General features: G+C 28.7%; 1 protein-coding gene across 6 annotated transcripts in view; it reads left to right on the forward strand.

The window, feature by feature from the left end:
* Positions 1-2,859: 2,859 nt before the first annotated feature.
* Positions 2,860-24,705, forward strand: part of LOC105200057 — a 233,621-nt gene continuing 211,775 nt past the window's right edge. For 5 of the 6 annotated variants that reach the window (XM_039447361.1, XM_026139306.2, XM_039447400.1 and 2 more), the window contains exon 1: positions 2,860-3,219. In XM_039447361.1, coding sequence (XP_039303295.1) covers positions 3,067-3,219 — 153 coding nt within the window. In that variant the 5' untranslated portion in view covers positions 2,860-3,066. The remainder of the gene's footprint in view (positions 3,220-24,705) is intronic. The other variant, XM_039447364.1, reaches the window with a different exon arrangement.

Below are 24,705 nucleotides of genomic sequence, written 5' to 3' on the forward strand. Positions count from 1 at the left end.
TACGAATTTCGCGGCGACCCGTCTCATGCCCAAATCATTGATAAAAATCGAATGGCACGAGCCAATCGATATGTTTAGGTCCTCAGCAACTTCTCTAACGGTGATTCGACGATTGGCCAATTACCATTTTCTCCACTTCATTAATTTTTTCGTCTGTTGTTGAAGTGCTCGGGCGTCCGGCACGCTCTTCGTCGTTCACATCTTCTCGGCCTTCTGAGAACATTTTGTACCACCGATAAACGTTGCTTCGGTCCAAGGTAGCTTCTCCGTATGCCACAGTCAACATTCGGAATGCATCCGCGCACTTAATTTCGTTTTTCACACAAAATTTGATACAGGTTCTTTGATCCATTTTTTTGAATAGGTAAAAATCGAAGACGATCCAAAACACGTGCAAGCAAAGCAGCTGTCAACAATTAAGTGAACATTCAAAATGGCCGAGCTTGTCGGCATAAGTGAGAGACATGAGTACCAACATAACGCCACAAAAAGATCGAAATTCGAATATACGTAACCCGCGAAAATTCAAAATTCGCGATACTTTTTGAACACACCTCGTATATTTCAAAATCTGTGAAATATTATAAAAATGTTCTACTAATATTATTGTAGTAAAAAATTAATTCCCATCAAACACAGTAATATAACATATACATCTTAAATACATAACAGTAGGTATCATAAGGTAACGAGTTATATAGCAAGTAACATACATATACGTTACATTTACTATTGAATGTCAGCAACAAAATTACGTTTCTGATCTAATTCAGATACATAGCAGAATACTTTAAATGTTGTATCTATATGTATAATATAATCGTGCTAATACTGTGATGTAACATATTTGTCTTTAAAACATATCCCTGATAAAAAAACTGATAGAAAACAATAGAAAGTGCCCAAAACTTGATTTAAAACGATAGAATTCTATTGTTTTGAATCAGATTTCTGGCACTTTCTATCGGTTTCTTTATTAGGTATATGTTACATCAAAGTAAGTTCTCTTTGCTGCTCTTTCATTCGGTGTTTGCAGTATGTAAATTATATTCCGATATACACTGTCAATACATTGAGAGAAGAGAATGGTTGCAATTATACCATAATTCAATTTTATATTTATATAATTTCAATATTGGAAGTTTAAAAAGGTTAGTTTTAATCATTAGTAAATCAAAACATCTTCAACTTGATTTTATTTTCAAGTGAATTCATATGAAAAATTATGTTATTATAATAACACCGATATTCTCATCAGCGAAAAATCTCATTAAGCTCCGTCTTTTATGCTATTTATGTGATTCCTTTCTTACGAGAAATGGAAAGCCATAGCAGTTATCTAGTGACGGTTTTGTGTACTATTACACAGAGAAAAAAGTATGTGATATTTGTGACTATAATTGCATAGTTAAGAAAATAATTATATTCACTGCAATTGTAGTTGCGTTAACAATATAAAAAAAGTTATTTTAATTTTCATACATATCTTGATATTTTATTATATTAATAGTTGCGATTATCATAATTTATAGTAAAATATTTTCACAGTTGACACAACTATACATATAAGGTTGTTCGTATTACCAATATAGTGATAATAACTATAAAAATAGTTTTCTTATCTATAATTTTCCAACTATGCAATTATAGTCATAAATACCACATACTTTTTTTTCTGTGTACTAAAAATCTATATATAAACTACAGATTTTCAGTACCGACAGTATTTATCAAAAAACACTATCAATACATAGATGCATATGTAATTATAACATAATTAAACCAACATGGAGAGTCACAAAAAATGTTTAATTCTCCTAACATAAGCATATCTTTTAGCAAAATATTAAGAAAAAAATTTTTTCATCGTTTATATATATTTTAAAAAATTACATTTTTACATTATATGTTATGAGTTATATACGTAACAAAGAAATATAATTTTGTTTTTATAGAATGCTCTTAAATTTATATAATATCTCATCCACATAATAGTGATATATAACATTGTTCTTTTCATGTGCTCCCTCAGTTATGTAACAGTTATGTGTTGGTTTACAAGGTTATTATACATAAAATATTCGTAAACTTCATAATTATTAAATTTAAAAGTTATATTCCCGATAATTTAAAATATTAAGATACTAAAATATTAAATAATCTTAATTATTTTTTAATATAATATATAATATTATCAGGAGGAGACATATTTCTTATTATTATTTCAAGAATATTATTTAATATAAAAATAATATTACGTGCATTTAAGAATATAATATAACTACTTATAGATTTTTAGTACTAATGCTATAAGAGCTTCATTATTCTTAGAATGTTGTTAAAAACTACAAATATTATTAAAAATTAAAATAATAATAAAATAATATTCCGAAAATGTTTTTTAATAATATAGGAAATATTGTATTAATATTATATGTATATCTGTTTTATATAGAATATCATAATAATGTTTTATGAATATTATTTTTGTTCAAAAATTAATATGAATTATTATATAAAATATTCATAAACTTTATAATTATTAAATTTAGAAGCTATAACATTTTTGATAATTTAAAATATTGAGTAATAAATAATATTTATTTTTAATATAATATTTATACAATATTCGTATAATATTATCAGGAGTGGTCATGTAACTATTTTTTATTAATATTAAATAATATTTTAGGAAGATTATTTAATATTAAATAAATATTTATTGTGGGCTTATAATATATATAGAGTACGCCGTCAATTTTGAAACGCAGTTATAATATTCAAACGACCTGGCGACCCGCTGATAACTCGTGGAGGCGTGACTTTAGACCGAACATAACCGAATATAGCCGAATATGTATCATAAGCGCGCACAGTGACGCACACGTGCACCTGCGTGAAGTCTATATAGAGTGGAGTAGGAGAGTTCGGTTGTGTTATCAATGGTTTTCTCGTCGCTCGACTACTTAAGTTCGTACTCGGTGATTGTCATTGACGGTTACGGCTCGTGATATAGTTGCAAACTGCCAATTGACAGCGTAGTAACGGGAACAAAGTGAGCAAATAATGCCCGCAAACAAGTCGAATCTATCAACGCCCCGTAAGGAGAAATCCGGCGACAAGCTCTATACTCTCACCACTTCTGTCGCCGCTACCACTAGCAAGAAGAAAAAACGCTCCACCAACTTTGTTAAACATAAACATTACGCGCAATATCTGGTGAGTGTGAGCAATAAGCTAAAGAAAGAAAATATTTTGTACATGTTATAATGAATCAAGCAGCCATGCACAGAGGAACGAAGGGACGCGCCTCACGTCCATTTATTACACGTCAATCCAACTTCGATCGATCGTTCCGAGAATTACTGGGGTGCGATTCCCTCCTCGAATACATAATATTTCTCGAGACTGCTTCCTTTATTGTTGGGCATGGAAGCAAAAACGCTATCTTCCAATTAAAGGTTAGGGCTGTTCCTAGGGAAAAGTCAAGTGTTATTGACCAGCCTTGACGACTAACTCGGTCATAATAACTGCGCGAGAAGGAGAGCACATCCCCTTGCTTGCTAATGTTCTATTAACCTATTAAAATTTACGGCCAGATCAGCAAGGCTAGCCAAAAAGTAACAATAGGATCGGAGCGTAAAAAGTCATTATTGATGTATAAAGTACATTCTAAAAAACAATTTGATAACTATTGCTATAAATAAATTATTAAAGATTGATTAGAAGAAAACTAAGTTAATAAATTTTATAGGAAAAATTTTAATTACTAAAAAAATATATATAACTCTTAATCATTCTTATTTTATAATTCTCGCAGCGTTTTAAGCATCATTATGCTAATAATTTGATTATAACAATTAGTTATATAATTGATTTTTGCAACACGTTTTTTAGAAATTTTTTTACGTCCCTGTCCTCTTTCCAATTGTTACTTTTTTAGTTAACTTTGCTGATTTGATTATAGGCAATTACAAGTTTTATTATTTATTATTATTTTTTAATAAGATAAAAACAATTTAAGAATTATATATGTTTCTTTAATAACTTTTCCCATGAAATTGATTGGCGCAATCAGTTTTCCTCTATATTCGATTTTTATTCATATGTTTATAACAATTAGTTGTAACATTGATTTTTGCAATGTGTTTTTTATGTCAGGAATGCTTTTTATCTCTAGTTTTTATCTCCTATTTTCAATTGTTATTTTTTGGTTAATCTTGCTGATCTAACCATGGGTTTTAATGAGTTAATTTTTTACAGTTGTATTGTATTACCTTGTATGTAGGATTATCAACTCTTCACTCTTTTAAGTGACGGCATAATAAATCTATTCATTTGTATCTCGTTTGTACCTAATTTGCGGTGCAAATACATGTCTGTACTCTATAATTTTTTTGTGTAAAAGTAATATTTAGCTATGATTTTTTGGCTTAACGTTTTATAAAGTTATGAAATTTGCTAAAAAGCCGAATCTTGTTTTTTGTAATTTTGTAATTTTGTTTTTAAAAACATTATAATTAATGAAATTATGTGCTCTATATGTTACCTTTATTCATAATACAAACACACTCCTGTTTATAATTTATAAAAATATTTATAAAATATAATATTATTTAAAAAATATCTCTATGTTCTTAGCACCATTGTGTCTGACAAATACACTTGAACAATTTGATACTCATATGTATTTGATTCTAAAACGTTCTAAAAATATAGGGAAGAGTGGAGTAAATTGGACCTATTTAGTTTTTGCTTTCTATAAAGCGCAAATAAAATCCGGTTGTAAAACCGAAGATGCCGTTGGAAAGATAATTCAATTCTCTTCATTTTTGCTTCAAACTATTTTGATGTATTTCTCACCTGTGTTGAACTATGGAAAATATAAAAACGCTTCTTCCAATCCGATTTGGAATTAGTAGAACCTCGCTGATTATCAGTGCTATGATCAGGCAATTATTTAAAAGTCCGATTTGGAACGACACGAGTTCTTTTTTTAATTTTGGAACAAATTTGGATATGATTATTTTTTGGCTTACGTTTTACAAAGTTATGAAATTTACTAAAAAACCGAATCTTGTAATTTTGTTTTTAAAAATATTATAATCAATGAAATTATGTGCTCTATATGTTATCTTTATTTATGATAGAGGAGAAGAGGGTATTATGGCTACTGTCAACAATATTGTTACCTTTATTATCTTCGTCATTAGGTAACGTATTCTAACAATTGCTTATGGAGTTATTCATTTAATAGTCCGCCGTTTCTTAGTGATGTTAATATGACAATGCATAATAAGTGACAATTGTTATAAGGCATTTTTACTTTTGAGCATTTTTTCAAGGTACACCTTTAACCTTTAATTACTCATACTTCTTCATTATTCTTAAACTTGATTGTATTATTACACAAATGTACATAAACTTGAGTGTTTTTTTTTGTTATTTACCTTTTTGTTCGGCTATACACATTTTGAGTTATACAAAGTTAAAATAATAACATGAAATTTCATTAATATGGCTTTTTAAGCGAAATTTTTATATCGAAATTCTTCGATAAATCGATCGTCATTCTAGAGAGCGGTGTTTAGAAACATTAAAGACATCATTTTATGTTTGTTGTTTCATGTTAAACAGGGATAAAATGACATTTCTAACTAAATTTTTAATGGTATTTCTAAAGTTTTTAAACGTAAGAAAATTTTAAATCAAGAAAATTCTAAACAATGGAAAATTAAAAATAATAATTTTGTAACAAGATACTATGTTTCTTTTAAACTAAATTAATTTTTTTAAAATTATTTTTGTAGATATTTATATTACAACCACTTTTTTCCGCCACCGATAATGCAGGGCATTAGATTTTTATAAATCACGTCCTAAATAATAAATATCTCTTACTTTGAGCCTAGAATCTGTCAAACAACACTTTGACAAATGTAATCGTTCAAGTTTCAATAGAAAATATTAATTATAAACAAAATTATTTAATAAAATAAAAATGGGTGCCATATTACTCTCTTCTCCTCTACAAATATATTTATGTTTTACAATAAACTACAAAAGTAATCTTAAAACACTTGATATTTTTGAATTCTACACTCTTTAATTATTTTAAGTCAATTACTTTTTAAAATTTTAACACCTTTTAAATAATAATTTAAATAATAATTTAATAATAAATAATAATAAAAAGAATTTTCTTTTTTTTTTTTAATTTTTGTACTCTGGCCAAAAATACATATTTGCATGAATGTTATTTGCTATTCTATGAATGTTATGACAGAAAATTGTCAAATTGCTATCACGTTTTTGGTATCTTATAAGAACTTTACATTATAAATGGCATGAAAATCTGCTTAATCATATTCATTTAAATTAAAAAAGTCCTATTTGGAACACGGTCTGATTTAGTCCACTCTCCCCTATATATTATTAAAGATATCAGGATTCGAATTTGTTGGTAATTATAATACATTAAAAATAATTTATTTATTTCAGTTATTTGCGTCATACCTTGTTCGGTTAACTAATTTTAAAAGAATTTGTTGCTGGCATGATTATGGTACCAAAATTACAGACGTACTATTGAAATAAATTAAATCTTAAATGTATTGTTGAATTAATTGTATCTATTGTTGAGTATCAATTGAGAATAATTTATTTGTACTGGACGCATACGTCGCAATTTAAGTTTTTGTTATAAACAATATATTTTTAATATGTTACAATTAACAACAAATTCAGATCTTGATTTATGATTTATTTTCGATAGTAAGTTGTGTGAAAATTTTGATATAATCATGCGAATAATAAGTTTTGAAGTTTGGTTAACAAAATTAGGAACACAGCACAAACCACCAAAAGTTATTTATTTTTAAAATGTTACAATTAACAACAAAATTGGACATCTTAATATATTGCAATAATATGATTTCTAAAACATTTTAGTACCGAATATATGCGAGCAATAAATTGTTTAAGTGTAAGTGTTATACAGACACATAATGCAGTTTTGAATACATAGTGGTACTTTTTAAACAATATTATATTTTGTAAATGTTCTTGTGTTACGAAAACATTTTTTATAGTATAAGAAGTCTAGTTTAAGCTGGCCCCTGCCCTCATTTTTTACACGATTTTTTACTGAACATTTTGAGGAATAAAATTTGGATAATAGTAACAAATTAGCTTATATATAGTATTAAATTTTTTACCAGGTGGAAACTTGATTTGCCATGATCGAGAATTCAGTTTAATAGAGGTCTTATATTTAATGTTTATTTCTACCAATATAAATTAATTTTAATCTTAATTTAACACTATCTTCCTCTAATTCTTAGAACTAGAAAAAGATAAGAAATAAGTTAAGATTAAAATTAATTGTTGAAAATGGAGTCTATTTTAATATCATACACAATCATTATAATAAATAATTATTTGATCAATAAACATTATTATATTTAAGCCATCAAGGAGAAAGGGATAAAAACGAGTAAAATAAAATGTAATTTTTAACCATAAAATTTATTTCCGCTTAATTATTTAACATATTAAAAGTTACATTAAAACTTAATATATTAATCGGAATAAAATTACAAAAGATATAAATTACTAGTCTGTGGAGTTCAAGCAATAAAATCATTTATTTAAAGCATTTTTTAAATAGTTTTATAAAACAATATAAAATACATACATAATGAAACTTAAAACACATTTCGTGATGCGTGAATCTTTGTCCTTTAAGCGCGTAATATTATTTTTATAATAAATAATACTCCTAAAATATTAATAAAAAAGTTATATGTCCACTTCTGATGAGACAAAGTCGGTATTTACGCCGCGCTAGAATGTACGCAGCAGACGTCAGAAAAAATAGAAGGAATAAAGATAGTTTGCTCACAACCACTTTGTTATGTGCCTTCATGCTGATTTAATATTGTGTTATGATTTTAGATCCTTATTGTTAATATTAACGAAAATATCGTGAGTTGAATTGATTTTTCATGTAGAAATAGCGCGATCGTGTATTACGATCTATGTAAAATGATTACTGCAGGAAACGTAAAAGGCATAATAATTATTTCATAACATGTAAATGTAGAACGATAAGGATGGAATACAAGCAAGTTACAAGTGCATAGCTATAATATTCTTTATTTAGTTTGATATCTTATATATCTCATTTGTTTAGGATATACGATATTTTCAGTGGGATGTCGTAATATAGATGCTGTGTGATTGGAAAGCAGCATTTGCCCGAAAGCAGATATGTTGAGAACACAAGGTGCACATATCTGCACTCTGTTGATGTCTGTGCACAATAATTTCTTCAATATTGTATTTCTATTACTTTGTATATATATTTACTGTTCTTATTCCCTAATAAATTTTGTAAACACAATTTTGTAAGCCATTAAGTTATTTTAGATCATATTTGGAAATGTTATTTGTAAATTATTGATGCACTGTATATTTTACACATAAGTAATTGTAATTGTTGATTTCATCACTTTTTTTATACAACAAAAATGCAAAGACTTTTTAAGTTTTTTTTTTCAAGAAATAAAAGAAAAGAACTATTTTATACTTAAAATTTTTTTTATAATAATAAACAGTATGAAGTTTTCATTGTATAATTCATTTTCATTAAACATAGTAAATAATGCTTAATAAATTAATTTTTTGATAATTACGGCGTATATACCGATTTTACCCTAATATTATATAAAGAATTATTTATTTCAATATTTTAAATTATCAGAAACATTATAATTTTTAACTCTTAAACATATTTTATCCGGGAAATTACGTTAACACAATTTTCATTTGGTTGACCCCACTTGATTTTATAACTTTGATCCCAATCAATATTTTTCAACCATCTTTTTTTAATGAAAATTTAGAATCTCAGAAACGTGATTGCACAATTGGCATTATCGAGAAATGATTTATTGTGAAGTTATAAAGGAAAAACAATTAAGCAAAAGTAAAAAAAATGTTCAAAAATCCACTTTTACTTTAACAAATCATATCTTTGCAACAAAAAACTTTTAAGGACTCTAAAATACGGCGTTTTAAAGCTAAAGAGTCATACGTTCAAAAAGAAAAAAAAATAATAGCATTATTATTCCTTTTAAAAAGTATAATTATATAACAAGGAGAATATGATTTATTTTTGAGAGTATTTTTGAGTGTCCAAAAAATTTTTTTTTTTAAATCATTTTTGCAACAAAGCCTATAAGGACTTTACAATATTGCGTTTTAAAGGTAAAGCGTCATACTTTAACAAAAATTATGTCTTTGCCATTTCTGTTAAAAAATATAATATGTAACAAGGAAAATATGAGGTATTTTTGATTAACTCAAGATATCTAAAATTGACAATTTATGTGATACATGATATTTTTTGGATCTCGCGTAGAAACCCCTTTCTCCACAGCACATAATATTCTAATTTTAGGCAGAGTATATGCGAGTAACATATATTCAAATGAACCTGTTTAATCGTATTTTATCCGTTTTTTTTTAAATATAAGATTACTCCGATGGGATATTGAATTGAATTCTGATGTATGTACAATTATTAGAAATCCAATTAAACACAAAAGTTACATTCACACACTGTAGGGCTCCCATTGACCCCAACAACTTAGTAAATGGAAATAGATTAAAAATATTTAAAATGGATAAAAATACATTCAAAGAATCAAGAATTTGTATTCAACAATGACCATACAAATCTATTTCTATTTGATTAAAGTTTAAGAATTCCTTGAACCTATTTTACTCCATGAAGTGAGATTGAAATTACTGGATTTCTAGTTTTTTCAATTTAAAAAAGTTATGCGGACTGTATAATCCCCTATACAACATAGACAGATTGTAGAAACCTTGCAGGATGATTTCATTGAAACACTGTAATATTGCATATTGATTGTGAAACATTGCTGCAATATTGCTGTAAGATTGCAACATTAAGATGTCCGCTTTTTGAAATATTGCATTGAAACATCCCGGCAACATTGCAATGTTATATATTTAGTATGAATAATGAAACGCTATATAATGATACATCACAATATAATGATACATCACATTTATTATAATATTACAACATTTCAGCAATAACATTTGCAACAACGATGCTGCAATATGGCTGGAATATTCTGGGCTGAAATGTTCTGTGTATTATTTCTGAGTAAAGCCGGGAGCACATACTCTTACATAATAAATAACACATAAGAGAATGAACTAATCAAAATTCTTCATTTCTATCTTGGAGACGGAAATAAAGGACTCTGGTTCATTCTGTGATGCATTATACAAAAGTCTGCTCCAGTTTTTACATTTCCATATAAAAAAGATCTTGGTAATTCCAAACGTATAATTTACTTATTTATTTATTTAAATAGCAAAAATTACACATTTGTGATAACATTTTTAAGTATAAATTTATTTGGCTATTAACATACAAATATTGTTTAGAATTATAAATTTTTATTCAAGAAAGTTACATTACTTTAAAATAATATAAAATTCAACATTAGATAAAATCTGTATCCTTAAACTATAATATAATAAAAAAAATATACTACGATTTTTAACCAATCACAATGATGCGCCAACCGGATCAACCAACTCGCTTTGTAGCAATCACATATGATTGGCTCTTACTTTTAGAACCAATAAATGTATATATCTCTATAGAGATTTAGTGGAAAATTTAGTAACGTTGTCCAACCTAAGTTTGTTGAATGCAGATGAATTATGTATGAAAAATTAATATTTTATTATACGCAAATATTCTGCTTTGGCTATTTATTGCCATTACTTTGTACTTAAAAAGTTATGATATTGCAATGTTTCCGAAATATTAATGTCATATTGCTGAGATATAGCAGGCATATTGTAAATTTATGTTTCTGCAATATCTCGGTAATATTGCATTGCAATTTGCAACATTGCAACATTGCTGGAATGTTGCTGTAATTTTCTGTGCTGCATGGGCTATTTTAATTCATGAAATGGAATTGAAATAAAGTAATTTTTATTTTTTTATTCTAAAAGAAAATTTTATAGGTTATTCAATCCATTTTATTCATGACATAGAATAATGAAATGACTTAATTGTTGTTTTTTTAATCCATAATGTATTCAAATGTATTAAAATAGATTACAAATTTTCAATCCATTTCCGTTTACTGGGAAAACTTTGCTGCCGTGCTGTTTGAATTGTAGTTGACCAAAAATTTTGATTAATCATATCAATCGAAATTTTTAACCTTTTTACACCCTGGTCCTTCTATCTCATTCTATCTTCAGCAAACGATTAAAATTTTACAGACGGGTATCCCAGACCTCCTTACGTGTTTAAGGGTTAAATATAATAATTATCATCAAGTTTATAAATATTTTATGTTTAATAATTCACATTAAATTTTATCACAATAATATTCAAAGGACATTTTTATTATATACTACGTGTATTGAAATAATATACCACAAATATTATATAAAGCGGATATATAATATTAATACGATATTGCTATAATATTAAAATAATATTAAAAATATTGTATAATATTCTCAGAATATTGTTTTAGTATTATTTTAATTTTTAATTATATTCGTATAATATTCTAGGAATATTGTATACTTATAGAGTAGGAGCTCGAGCTAAACTTTCTTCTTAGACCATTTGATATTTTGATTATAAAAAGAAACGTATTTATATTTTTTATAATAATAATAATTATTGTATTTTTCAACTATTATAAATTGTACATTTGTTTAATAAACACAAACAAAAATGTGGATCTGTATAGATTCGCGTAGAATAGTAGTTATCTAAAATTAGCGTGACACGGAATGTAAATTATATTCCTTCTCTCCGGCCCCCATCATTTTCATTACAGAGTGTCCTTATGTACACTTTTCTTATGATCTAAAGATCCTACTTGCATCTTATTCGCTTCTTTTTTTATATGAGAAAATAAATATATAAATATCTTCCTTTATGTAAATAGGCAGAGACAGAAGGGAAGAAAGAAATGGAAAGGAGAAACAGTCGAGACAAGAGAAGAGATCCCGATGGGCACATTGTGAAAATATTGCACAATAATGGCATCGTAAATTGACGAAAATTTTGCAATAATTGCGCTAAGATAATACTTAATACTTAATGCAGCAGTTTTATCGGAATAAAGTTTTCTAAATAATATTTATCAAAAATTGAAAAAACTTGTCAAGTTGTCCTGAGCTAGAAAATCAGTTTTCAATTAAAAAATTCCGCGAACAGCTTTGAAGTTGTTTATTACTTAGCAAAGTATTATGAATACATGATTCTTGTTTTCTAATAAAAAATTAAAGTTATTTAAAACTAAGTTGTCTACAACATAAAGAGGTATTTTTCTGTATTCAAAATGTTAAACATATGGTATTTAAGCTGAATAAAGCCCAGCACTAAATAAGACTAATTTTTAAATTTATTACTCAAAAATGTGCTTTATGCTTCGAATTTAAAATGGTGTGTCAAAGAGAGTAGATAAAGAGGAATTGAGGAATTAAAACTGAGAGTAACACGTTTATTATGTGCAAGAAAAACTTATGACGAAATAAACCGTTTTTATACAAATTTGCTCCAAAGTTTATTAAATATACGTTATTGTATGGTTTATTATAACATATTATAATATTATTTAACTTCTTAACTATAAAAAATACATGTATTTAACAAATATATGCATATCGATTTTTTGGAATAAGTATATATTTTTTATGAATAATGTAATTATTAAATAAGGCTCATTTATACGTTTGTTGGCTATTTTTATTCGTTTGTTATGCGTGTGGCTTGCAATAAAGAATTATAATCTTCAATGCTACTATAATTTCAGAAGCTGAAGTCGTATTCAAATGGACTAGAATTTTTACAAGTTAAAAAATCAATTACAAATAAAATTAAAGATAATTGTAATATTTAACAGCAGAGACCATAAAAAATTTTGTTTTTGTAATTATTAATCGTTTTAAAAGTGATTTGAAAGATAATATATTTAATTCCTTTGTTATTTTATTTATTTCTGATTCGGGTCTTATTAAAGAAACAAACATTTAATAAGATTGTTAGAGTTAAAAAAATGTTAGAATTAAAAATTTTTTGTTTATTTACAAATATTCTATATGGAAGATAATTTTATTTTTTTGAGTGATTGAAATATTAAAATAAACGTTTTATTCTCATTTAATTTATTTCAATATTTCTATAAACTGAGTTTATAAAAGTAAAATAAGTTTGGTGGGCCGTATTCAGGTACCTTATAAGGTTTCATGTTATACTAATTTTACATTTTGATTTATTTTACATGAATTTATTTATTTAATTATAATAATTTAATAAATTACTTATCTGCCAAAAAGTGTTTCAAAACCCAACAAATATTACAATATGTATCCACAAAATTAATAAATTGCAAATACATTACATTAATATTTATTCTATTATAAACAAATACATAGATAAAAGAACAAAGAAGTTCAATTTTAAATTAAGTGCCTTAATACATAAATGGTTTGCAAAAGTACACTTAAATTTAATGAAAATGTATTGTATTATTCTTTATTTTTTAATAGTAAATTTGTAAACGCTTGTTTTTTTGTGAAGCAAAATGTAATGGAAAGAAACAGCCAATTACGAGCAAGTTATTTGATCTAATTAATTAATCATTTTTATTTTCATGATCTTCACCGAAGAACCGAGCAGTCACAGAGAGAAATCATAAAAATATAAATAAAAAACATTTTTATTGTTTTTCCGTACTTTTAATTTCAAAAAGTACTTTATCTGTTATTGACAAATCACAAACAATTGGTTATCATTATTTGAAAAAGTTAAATGGACATATCAAAGTGCAAAAAGATGTCAATCAATTAATAATCAAATTGTTTATAAAATTTATTGTAATGATTGTGACATCTCTTATCCAGATCAAACAAAATGACAATTAAAAACCCCGTTTAAAAGAATAGGAAGATAATATAGATAATATACTTGGCCCAGATAGATATTTAATTATCACTGAACATATTAAGGAGATTATTATGAAGTTCTGTAAGTTAAAAATTCTTCTTTTACTTTAATTCTTGACCGGTTTTATTATTTATTTACCCAGTCAGAAATAGTTTCTCGAAACGATGTTGTTTCGATGTCAAAAATTCAAGTCAAAAATTTTCGAAGTTTTCGTTAATTTTGATGGATTTTTGACTCCAATTTCAAGTCAGTTTCGATTTTTATTCGACATTGTTTTGAGGAGCTATTTTTGTTTTCTAAGAACATTCCGTCAAGCATGAAAAAATAATTTATATTTTCTCTTTTCAAAGAATTATTTCTGACTAGGTAAAATAATTTAAAAATCGAGATTGTTTCGATATTGGTTCGACTTAGGATTATTGTTGAAGGTATTTCTTTATTTTTGTACATTTAAGATAATAACGTTTTTAATTAAATTTATTTTTCCAAAAATTATTTTATTTTATGTTTAAAAATGAAAACAATTTTTACTTAAAATAATTATTGAAAATTATCTATCTATTTTTTAACAAATAAAGAATGATTAAAGAAAACTTTTTGGAATTTTCCCAATTTTCTGTATAACATATTTTGTAAAACAGTTCTCAGATTTTATTATATATATCTCAGATTTTATTATAAACCTTAGAATATTTTGAAATACACATATATAAAAAATTCTAAAAAACATATTTTCTCAATATCTCTTAAGTGTTCCAATTTGTATAAAAATTCTAAAAAATTTTTTAGATAACATCTGTAAAAAAAAACTTTTTGAAGAGCTGTTTCGGTTATTCCACGTAATATTTATGTTTTAGGATGTGCTGAACCCGAAAATCCATTTTGTCATACGACATCACGTTTTCTGACAATGTAGGTAACTGTGTTAAATAAGGCAATACTACTTACTAAAAGAGTAAATAAAAATAGATTCATGAAATTAATTTTTTATTACAAATTTTTCATGAAAATCATTTTTTTAACTGGAATGAGAACCAACAAAAAAGTTGAATCAAGTCTGGGCAAGTCAGAGCCCGCGCGTTCAGCTTGCAACATGTTGCTGGTTTCATTAGCTCACTCTGAAAGTACTTTTCGATATCGATTCGATCTGAACGAAATTTTTCAGAATATAAGATTATTTATTACATACAGGGTGATTCAGAATAACCCGTTGTCTTTCAAAGGACGTATTCCTGGTCGAATTTTAAGACGATTTTTCCTTTGCCAAAAATTTGTCAGACGCTTAGATTTTGAAATATCAGCCGATTAAGTTAGCGTATCACGAGTCGAATACAGATGGTACGCAGGGGCGGCGCACTCACCGTTACGCGTGGGTGTGTCGGGAGGTGCCTGCTGCGCTCAGCTGGTACAACACACAAGTTTTTCTCCCATCTCACTCTCTCTCTCTCTCTTTTTCTCTGTCACATCACAATGCTAGCTTTGACTTAAAAATGTAATTAATTTTCTTCTTAATTTTAATGATTTTAATAAGAGAAGTGCAAGGAAATTCTTAATACAGTCGAAGAATCGAACAAAGAATTGCACGAAATCTAGAAAAGTATTTACATCTCAAGTTTTTAGAAACAGTAGTATTTTTTTGTCACAGAAAGAGAGAGAGAGAGAGAGAGAGAGAGAGAGAGAGAGAGCCAGCGCGCGCGTGCTTGCATGAACAAGTTTGGACATGCATTTACTTACGTATTATTCTGTACAGCGATCAATTAGTTGTCTCCACGATGAGACAGACCAAAGTTTCGTTGATCCTTTCGTAAATTATCACTTTAGTATCATAATACACAATTCATTCACTTGATCGATAAAACTTGAGTAACTAATTAACGATCACTTCGAGTAACAATCACTGCAAATAATTATTAGTCATTCGATGTGCGAAAATATGTAGCTCGATAAAACTCGTGTTTATGCGCGATGAACACACAACACGAGTTTACTCGACAACAGGAAAGAGCCGACTGATTTTATGGATTATGTTATGATCGAATATGAATGCGTGATTGGTCGAATAGAAGTTAGAACGCGGCAATTTAAAAGTAAAGTAGTGATTAATATTGTTTTTAATAATAAAATTTATTAAAAAATATTTTTTTATTTATTTTATTAAAATTATTTTTTTTATATCAAGAGATTCTACACTGAAAAAAAAAGTTATTGAATTTTAATAAATTTTTGTTTGAATACTTCTAATGGCATAATTTATTAAATGTAATTAAATATTTCTTTAATACAAGAATCACTAATGTAATTTAACTATCATTTTTTTACTGAATAAATATTTAATGTGTACAAACTGTACAAAGAATTTCCTGGCACTTCTCTTATTAAAATTCTTAAAATTAAGAAGAAAATTAATTACATTTTTAAGTTAAAGCTAGCATTATGATGTGACAGAGAGAGAGAGAGAGAGAGAGAGAGAGAGAGAGAGAAAGAGAGAGAAAGAGAGAGTGCGTGAGAAGGGAGAAAGACTTGTGTGTTGTATCAGCTGAGCGCACAGGCACCTCACGACACATCCGCAGGTAACGGTGAGTGCGCCGCCCCTGCGTACCATCTGTATTCGACCCGTGATACGTTAACTTAATCGGCTGATATTTTAAAATCTAAGCGTCTGACAAATTTTTGGCAAAGAAAAAATCGTCTTAGAATTCGACCAGGAATACGTCCCTTAAAAGACAACGGGTTATTCTGAATCACCCTGTATATAATATATTCCAAAAATATTAAAAAATGTATGAAACTTCCATTATATTTTCTACATACGCAACTTTTGGTTCCTTGAAAATGTTATAATTTTGACGTAAGTTTCGAATCGACTTAACGTTGTCGAAACGACATCGAGAAACTGTTTCTGACTGGGTATTTTATTTTATCCATAGATTTCTCGCTTTCGTTTGAAGAATGTCATGAAACTTTTTATCTTTTAAATGAATTTGACGATTTCTACAGACTTAATAATTTCCTAACTAAAGGTAAAGCTTGTCTCATATGGTTTATTTTTTAGATTTTTTGCGTGTTAAAATTTATGGTGTTATATTGCTTAAAATTATTAATCAATTATGCGATTTAAAATAGTTTTTGTTTATTGTCAGAATAATTAATAAATTCTATATTAATTTGAAAAAGACTACTTACAGTCAAAAGTTTGTGTAATATTTTTCAGGAAAATAAATATTTATTGTTTACGTAATTTATACGATTAATTAATTTGCTCGTAATCGGCTATTTCTTTTCTTTATATTCTACATATTTCTTAATCATAAATTACCCGAAACAAAAACTAATGTAAACCAAAATGCAAATATCATCATCTACTTTGCTGCAAATTAATTTTTGCTGTAAATTATTATTAGTTGTTTTAGAACATAAATTTTTAATTTATTAAATTACTTATATCAGAGCCTTTCAACTTGCACGCCATGCACTTTACGTTACGTAATCCTTCTGCCATTTGCTCACTCGTGATTGCCTCTCTACATAGCTCAATCTTTTTTTCCGGAGGGTCCCAGATGCGCACAGACCCGATCGGACACCACCAATGACGTAATCTAATTTAACCCAACCAACGGAAATACTCTAGGCATCGGCCGCTATAATTGGTGGTGTCCAATTGAGTCTGTACGCAACTGGGATCCTCCCTATTTTTTACACAGGCAATGTGCCAGCCCATCGGCGCGTTTCTATATTCTGTCCATAGACATATATTATAAACTCAGCATTAGTTTCGTGCGTGCGTACGTCACAGTATAAGAAAGAACAGTAGATCGACTCCGTCACAAAGCACGGCGAAAGTTGTCTTTTGCGCATGCCCGAATCGCACAACCAGCAATATGACGGTTAAGTTCTGATCATTAAACTATACTCTAACTGGAATGGGCACTAGCCGCCAGAAAACGTGACGAGAGAGAGCCATTTTGAAGGGTCACCTCTCTTTGTCAGTACAGTCACGTTAGAAAGTTTTGCAGTACCGGCACATGAGAATAGATAAACGAGCGACTTGAGTGACATACATAAATAAAACAAAAGCAAAATTGTATTATACTTTTTAAGTATTTAAGTAACTTTTTAAGTAAAAGTTAATTTCTTCCTCGTTTCCACGAATTTCGTTACATCCTGTATCAACATAAAAACAAAGAAGAAATTTAACTTTTGAGTAGGAATGTAAGGTGAATGCTGACGCATGCGCAGAGAACGATTAGAAAAAGAGAGGTGGCCCCTCGCATCATGCTATTTCTATCACGTTTTCCGCTTACAGACGTTATATGGCAGTGCCCATTCCAGTTAGAGTATAGTTCAATGGTTCTGATTGAACGATTCCAACATATGACGTCATTAACCCGACTCAGGTTAAGTTAAACCACTGCGCTCGCAAACACTATTGGATCCATGCACAACCAGCAACTTGGCGATCTTGGCTGTGTTCCGTTTTTACTGGCAGTACTGAAAATTTATAGTTCACGTCACATATACTATACATTTTCAGTACTGGCAGTTAATATCGGAACACAGCCCTTGTAGTCATCAGATCAAAGGTGCCGACACTGACAATGAGTCGATCTACTATTCTTTCTTATAGGAGTCGCTGGTTGGCTGCGTACCAGTAAGCATGTTTGTAATAGAGTGAAAAAGCGCGGTTAGAATTGCTGACGCAATTCTCCTAACTTTTTGCGCAATCACATCCTGTATTCTCATTTATTGTTTTGTATTCCATATACTAATTCTGTTTAATGGCCAAATTGTCCCCCCCCCCCTTGCTGATTATTAGGAACGGGTGCCAACTTAATTAAAAAAAGAAGAATTCTTTCTTATACTGTGCGTGCATTGTGGACAATACAGTTGCGGCCCTTTTTCTTATGAGTTTTGAAATACAATCTGATCACCGAGCGATTCTCCACTGGTTCTCACTAGTGGATCTAACCAGTTACGTTCATTTGCTCTATGAGCAAGGCTAACAATAAGTTCCAAAATTCATCAAAAGAAAATGTCATGACTATACTATCCACAATTGTATAGTTGTGTTCATAATAGTTGCGACACTTTTTCTTAGATGTGTCTCTGAACACACAACTATAAGAAGAGCTGAAAACTTAATTGGTTCTTACTTGTGGATCCAACCAATTACGTTCGTTGCTCGATGAACAAGGCTACATTCCAAAAAGCATTGAAGAAAAAGTGTCGCAACTATAATAAACACGACTGCACATACATACAGAAAAAAGTACGTGGTATTTGAGACTATAATTGCATAGTTGAAAAATTATGATTAAGAGAAAACATTTGTATAATTATTATCACTATACTGTTAGTACGAACAATCTTATATGTAGATATACCGTTTGTTTTCTGTTCCTGAACTCTCTAAATAAGTGTACACTTAAAATGGAATAGATAGATGTTTCAAAGTTAGCGAAAGCAAGAAGGAACGTTCCAGTGCAGTCTAGTGCAGGAACAGAAAACAAGCCTATAGTTGTAAAAATATTTTAATATAAATTATGATATAATCACAACTGTTAATATAGTAAAATATCAAGATATGTATGCAAATTAAAATAACTAAATATTTTTATATTTTTAACGCAAGTATGTAGTCATGTTCATTATAGTTGTAATACTTTTTTATAGATGCGTCTCTAAACACGCAACTATAACAAGAGCTGAGAACATGATTGGTTCTTACTTGTGGATCTAACCAATTACGTTCGCCGCTCGATGAGCAAGGCTACATTCCAAAAACCATCGAAGAAAAAATGTCGCAACTATAATGAACACGACTGGACAATTATAGTGAATACTATATAATTATTTTCTTAACCATGCAATTATAGAGATCTCGATAACACACGAGACCGATAGCACACCATCACTCACAGCGGCCGATGCCTAGAGTTTTTCCGTTGGTTTGGTTAGATAAGTCAAGACGATTAGTTGGTGGGCTATCGCACCGTGCGCTATCGGATTTCGTCCCAATTATAGCCACAAATAACACATACTTTTTTCTCTGTGTATTCTAGTACAAAAACCGTCACTAGATGACTGCGATAGCGTTCTATTTCTTGTAAGAAAGGAAACACATAGGCCTAGTTTACACCGAGCACTTGATACGCGTACTAACTCGTAACTTTCTATTAAATTATCTTACTTTCGACGATGCATGTGTACATGATACATATATTTAATTATCTCGATTTATATTGTACCAGCTTAGTATATTATTTTTTAAATTTATTGCCGAAATTAAGATAATTTAATAGAAAATTACTAGTTAGTACGTGTATCAAGTACTCGGTGTAAACTAGGCCATAGTATGGTATAAAAGATGGTGCATTATGAGATTTTTCACTGATGTTCTATTATAGTGAAATTTTTTCTGATGAATTCCCTTGAAAAAAAAATCAAGTGAAAGATGTTTTGACAATTTACTATAATTAAAACTGTACTATAATTTAACTTTTTTAAACTTCCAATATTAAACCTATACATAGTAGATGTAACATAGGCCAAGTTTACACCGAGTACTTGATACACGTACTAACTAGTAATTTTCTATTAAATTATCTTAATTTTGGCAATAAATTTAAAGAATAGTATACTAAGCTGGTACAATATGAATTGAGATAATTAAATATATGTATCATGTATACACGCATCGTCGAAAGTAAGATAATTTAATAGAAAGTTACGAGTTAGTACGCGTATCAAGTGCTCGGTGTAAACTAGGCCATAGTAGATGTAACTATACATAAAAGGTAAAATATTATAATTCAGAATCACTATAAATTATAGTTAAATTATGGTTATTACAACCATTTTTTTCTCTCAATGTAACCATATCCAACAGTTTCATTAACGCATATTATAGTTATAATAATCATAATTTATTGTTCAGATAGTTATAATTTGCACGGTTAGGTTAAAATAACTATAAATTTATAGTTTGCACCGAAAATTACTAAATTATAGTTGAATTATGGGAATTTCAACCATTTTCTTCTCTTAGTTACATGCACCGACAAGATATTAAAGACGGCTGGCCATGGGTAAATGTTCATAGCTGCCAAATTGCCCAGCAAGCTCAGAGATAATTGAAGACCGTAATTGAAGATGACAATATTGATGAAATTTGCAATTGTTGACACAAATATTTGCATAATACATTATTAAATTTTTGATTTTTTATTATACAAATGTTTTATACTGAAGCATGTATTTATATATTAATGCTGTAATATATTGCTGCAAAATTACAATTCTTTTTATTCAATTATCATATTTGATTAATCAAACTTGGATGATAACATTAAAATTGCAGTTTTTCATAAAAATCGAGTATGAACAGTTCTAAATACATAAACATCTACGAAATATCAAAATAATAAGATATCATAAAATTATTACCTCATATTATCAATTTCTTACTCTTAATTATTTAAAGTTTAATACTATCACGCGAATTCCCATAAAGTTGGCTTTAATAGTATCTTGCGGTGGTATGTTATAAGCATGTAAAGTTGAACGGTACGAGAAACAAAATCGCAGGAAATGCTATATATCTTTTTCTGTTCTTTTTCTGTGCGCGCATCATTGATATAAATTCTCACAAATACAAGATGCAGCATCTTGTATTACTATCAATGATGCACACATAAAAAAGGATAGAAAAGGACGACATTCCTGATTTTGCTTCTCTCACCGTTCTGCCAATCTTAAATTTCAGACAAGTCAAACTAATAAACGCTGAATCTATTTACATTTACATGTCATTATTAATCGGGGTTTAGTAATTACGGATGTTAACATTTGTAGTTATAAAACTGGCCTGTGAAATTAGTTATTACATTCTTCAGAGGAATATTTGTGACTGACCAGTTTTACTACCGAAGTTATTAAATCAATTAATGGTGCCATGTACGCGGGGTAAATCTTATTATATGTCTACGATTCTGTTAGATAAAAGGCGATTCCGTCGAAAGAAAGGTTACAGAGAATACGCTCTAATAGTGCTATCACGTAGCAATATGTGCTTGATTGAGATGAAAATTATTCATTACTTTCGAATTTTAGGCTGGTATTCATAGTCGATTTCTTATTTCAAGACCATCTTAAGTAATGTCTTAAGATCCCACTATAGCTCTCATTGGTTGATAACATCTTAAGATGTTATTTAAGACGATCTTAAATATAAGACTACTATGAATACTGGCCTTAGGCCAATAATGTATTTTATTTATAAATGCCACGGCTGAAACTTTTACGTGTTATTATGTCTCCCTTATAACTTCAATATGGCCGCGTGAAGAGTTTGAAGCCTTAACGCAATAAAATATGACGAAATGTAACTAGAAATAACAGTAAACTTATCCATAAGAAAATTTTCAACGGATTGAAATTTCTACGTAACCTGAGATGCAGACGGTGTAGAATTTATATATATATATATATATATATATATATATATATATATATATATATATATATATAAAATAGGTACGAATGTTGGAAAAGCGAGAAAGAAATTTATATATAATCTACACTAGGCGATTTTATATTATTAAGATAAGTTAATGTAACTTTTATGTATTGTGTTAAAGTATCCTGATTGGTTTAGTGGCTTTAAGTTTACACGTTTTACGGCAATTACGAAAATTTGTGTGCGGTGGTTTTTAATCCTTGTCTACAATAGACGTAATAAGCTTTTTATGCCATAAGAAATTGATCAACTATAGATTATTTTTCTCATATTCAACTGTAATAGGCCAATTTCTTACGGCTTAGAGCTTACTACATCTATTGTAGACTGGAACTTTACCGGCGGAATCTTTTAGTGAGGAAACAGTTATGTGACTGGTTGGAAGGCTCTAATTTATATTTTATAGTTATTAAATCAGTAATTAAATGATAGCAACAAATCATTAGATAGTTTACCTATACAGCACAGAGAGATTACAGGAACATTGCAGAATACTATCATTGAAACATTGTAATATTGCATATTAATTGCAAAACATTGCTGCAACATTACTAGAAGATTGCAGCAACATTAAGATGACGGTTTTTTGAAATATTGCATTGAAACATCCCAGCAACATTGCAATGTTATGAATTTTTCCAAAACATTCACATAAATATTATTGCATCACATAATTCCAATGAACAAAACAATATTTTTGTAACATTTCAAAAAACATTTTTTGCAAAAAAAATCTTGAGAATTTTTTTTCGGAAATTTGCAAGCGGTTACCCATCCAAGTCGCGACTCCGGTGAACGTTGCTTGACCTCCGTGATCGCTGCGAACTGATGATGATCTGTGAACCCTTTATGCTGATATGTGTATATAATTGGTAAATCAGGTCAATATACGTTATCGAAAAAATGAAATATGTATAATTAAACCACAATATTTATATAAACAAATATAAAATTATAGTTTTTTTTACTAATTTCGTAAATGCAGAATAGTATCTGAAATAACTTTTCTGTTATTTGTTTAAATAAGAATGCAATTAAGAAATATATATCAATATAATACAATAATTAAATTAAATATGAAAAAATTATTAAAAAAACAATTAAAAAATATTGTTTGTTCATTGGGATGTAGATCAAGGTTTCTTCATATATGGACCTATTTCGTCTATCGATATAAATATTTATGTTTCTCAACAATACTATGATGCACATAGCACCATGGGACCGCATGCCTTTTTCTAAACGTCTAAAGCCTGATCTACAATATGCTTTTTGCTTCCTATTTCTTGCTTTTTGCCTCTTGCTTTCTTGTCTCTTTGCGCACTGTTTTACCGACAATCGTGTTTTTTGTCACGCGTTTCTTGTCTTTTCTAAAGTTCGTCAAATTTTATCTCGGACAACAAAGACAAAGAAACATGTTGGTTAGGTTAGGTTAAATACTACCACGGTATCGTGGCGAATCAAACATAGTCTGATAAAAAATATGTTTGATAAAGAAAATAAAGCTGAGATACAAGTAAACGAAGCTTTTGGCGAATTGTTTGCAAATTTTGTGCAGAAAAATCCTTACCTTTTGTGCATGACGATATCTCTCTGCTTCGTGTGACAAAAATACAAAAAGCAAGGAAACAAAAAGCAAAAAGCAGAAGACAAAAAGCAAAAAAGACAAAACAAAACGCAAAAAGCATATTGTAGATCAGGCTTTAGAGTCAACATTTGAAGGATGTCTGCAGACGTCTATGCAAAGTCGATTTGCAGTCAACTCTGAAAGCCTGACTTGGATGAGTCGATTTACAGTCGACATAAGGACGGTTGTGCTGTTAGGGATTGCAGAGATTCAGCGAAAAATTTAATAACGTTGCCCGACCTTAGTTTGCTAAATGCAGATGAATAATTATGGATGAGTTCAATTAATATATTATTATATGCGAATATTTTGCTTTGGCTCTTTATTGCCATTATTTTATTAAAAAATTATGATATTGCAATGTTTCCGAAATATTACTGGCATATGCCATAAGATGTTGCAGGCATATTGTTAATTTATATTTCTGCAATGTCTCCATAACGTTACATTGCAATCTGCAACATTGCAACATTGCTGCAATGTTGCTGCAATTTTCTGTACTGTATGAGCAGAGAAATAGATGAAGCGAAA

This window comes from Solenopsis invicta, chromosome 1, assembly GCF_016802725.1.
Source record: "Solenopsis invicta isolate M01_SB chromosome 1, UNIL_Sinv_3.0, whole genome shotgun sequence".
Lineage (NCBI taxonomy): Eukaryota > Metazoa > Arthropoda > Insecta > Hymenoptera > Formicidae > Solenopsis > Solenopsis invicta.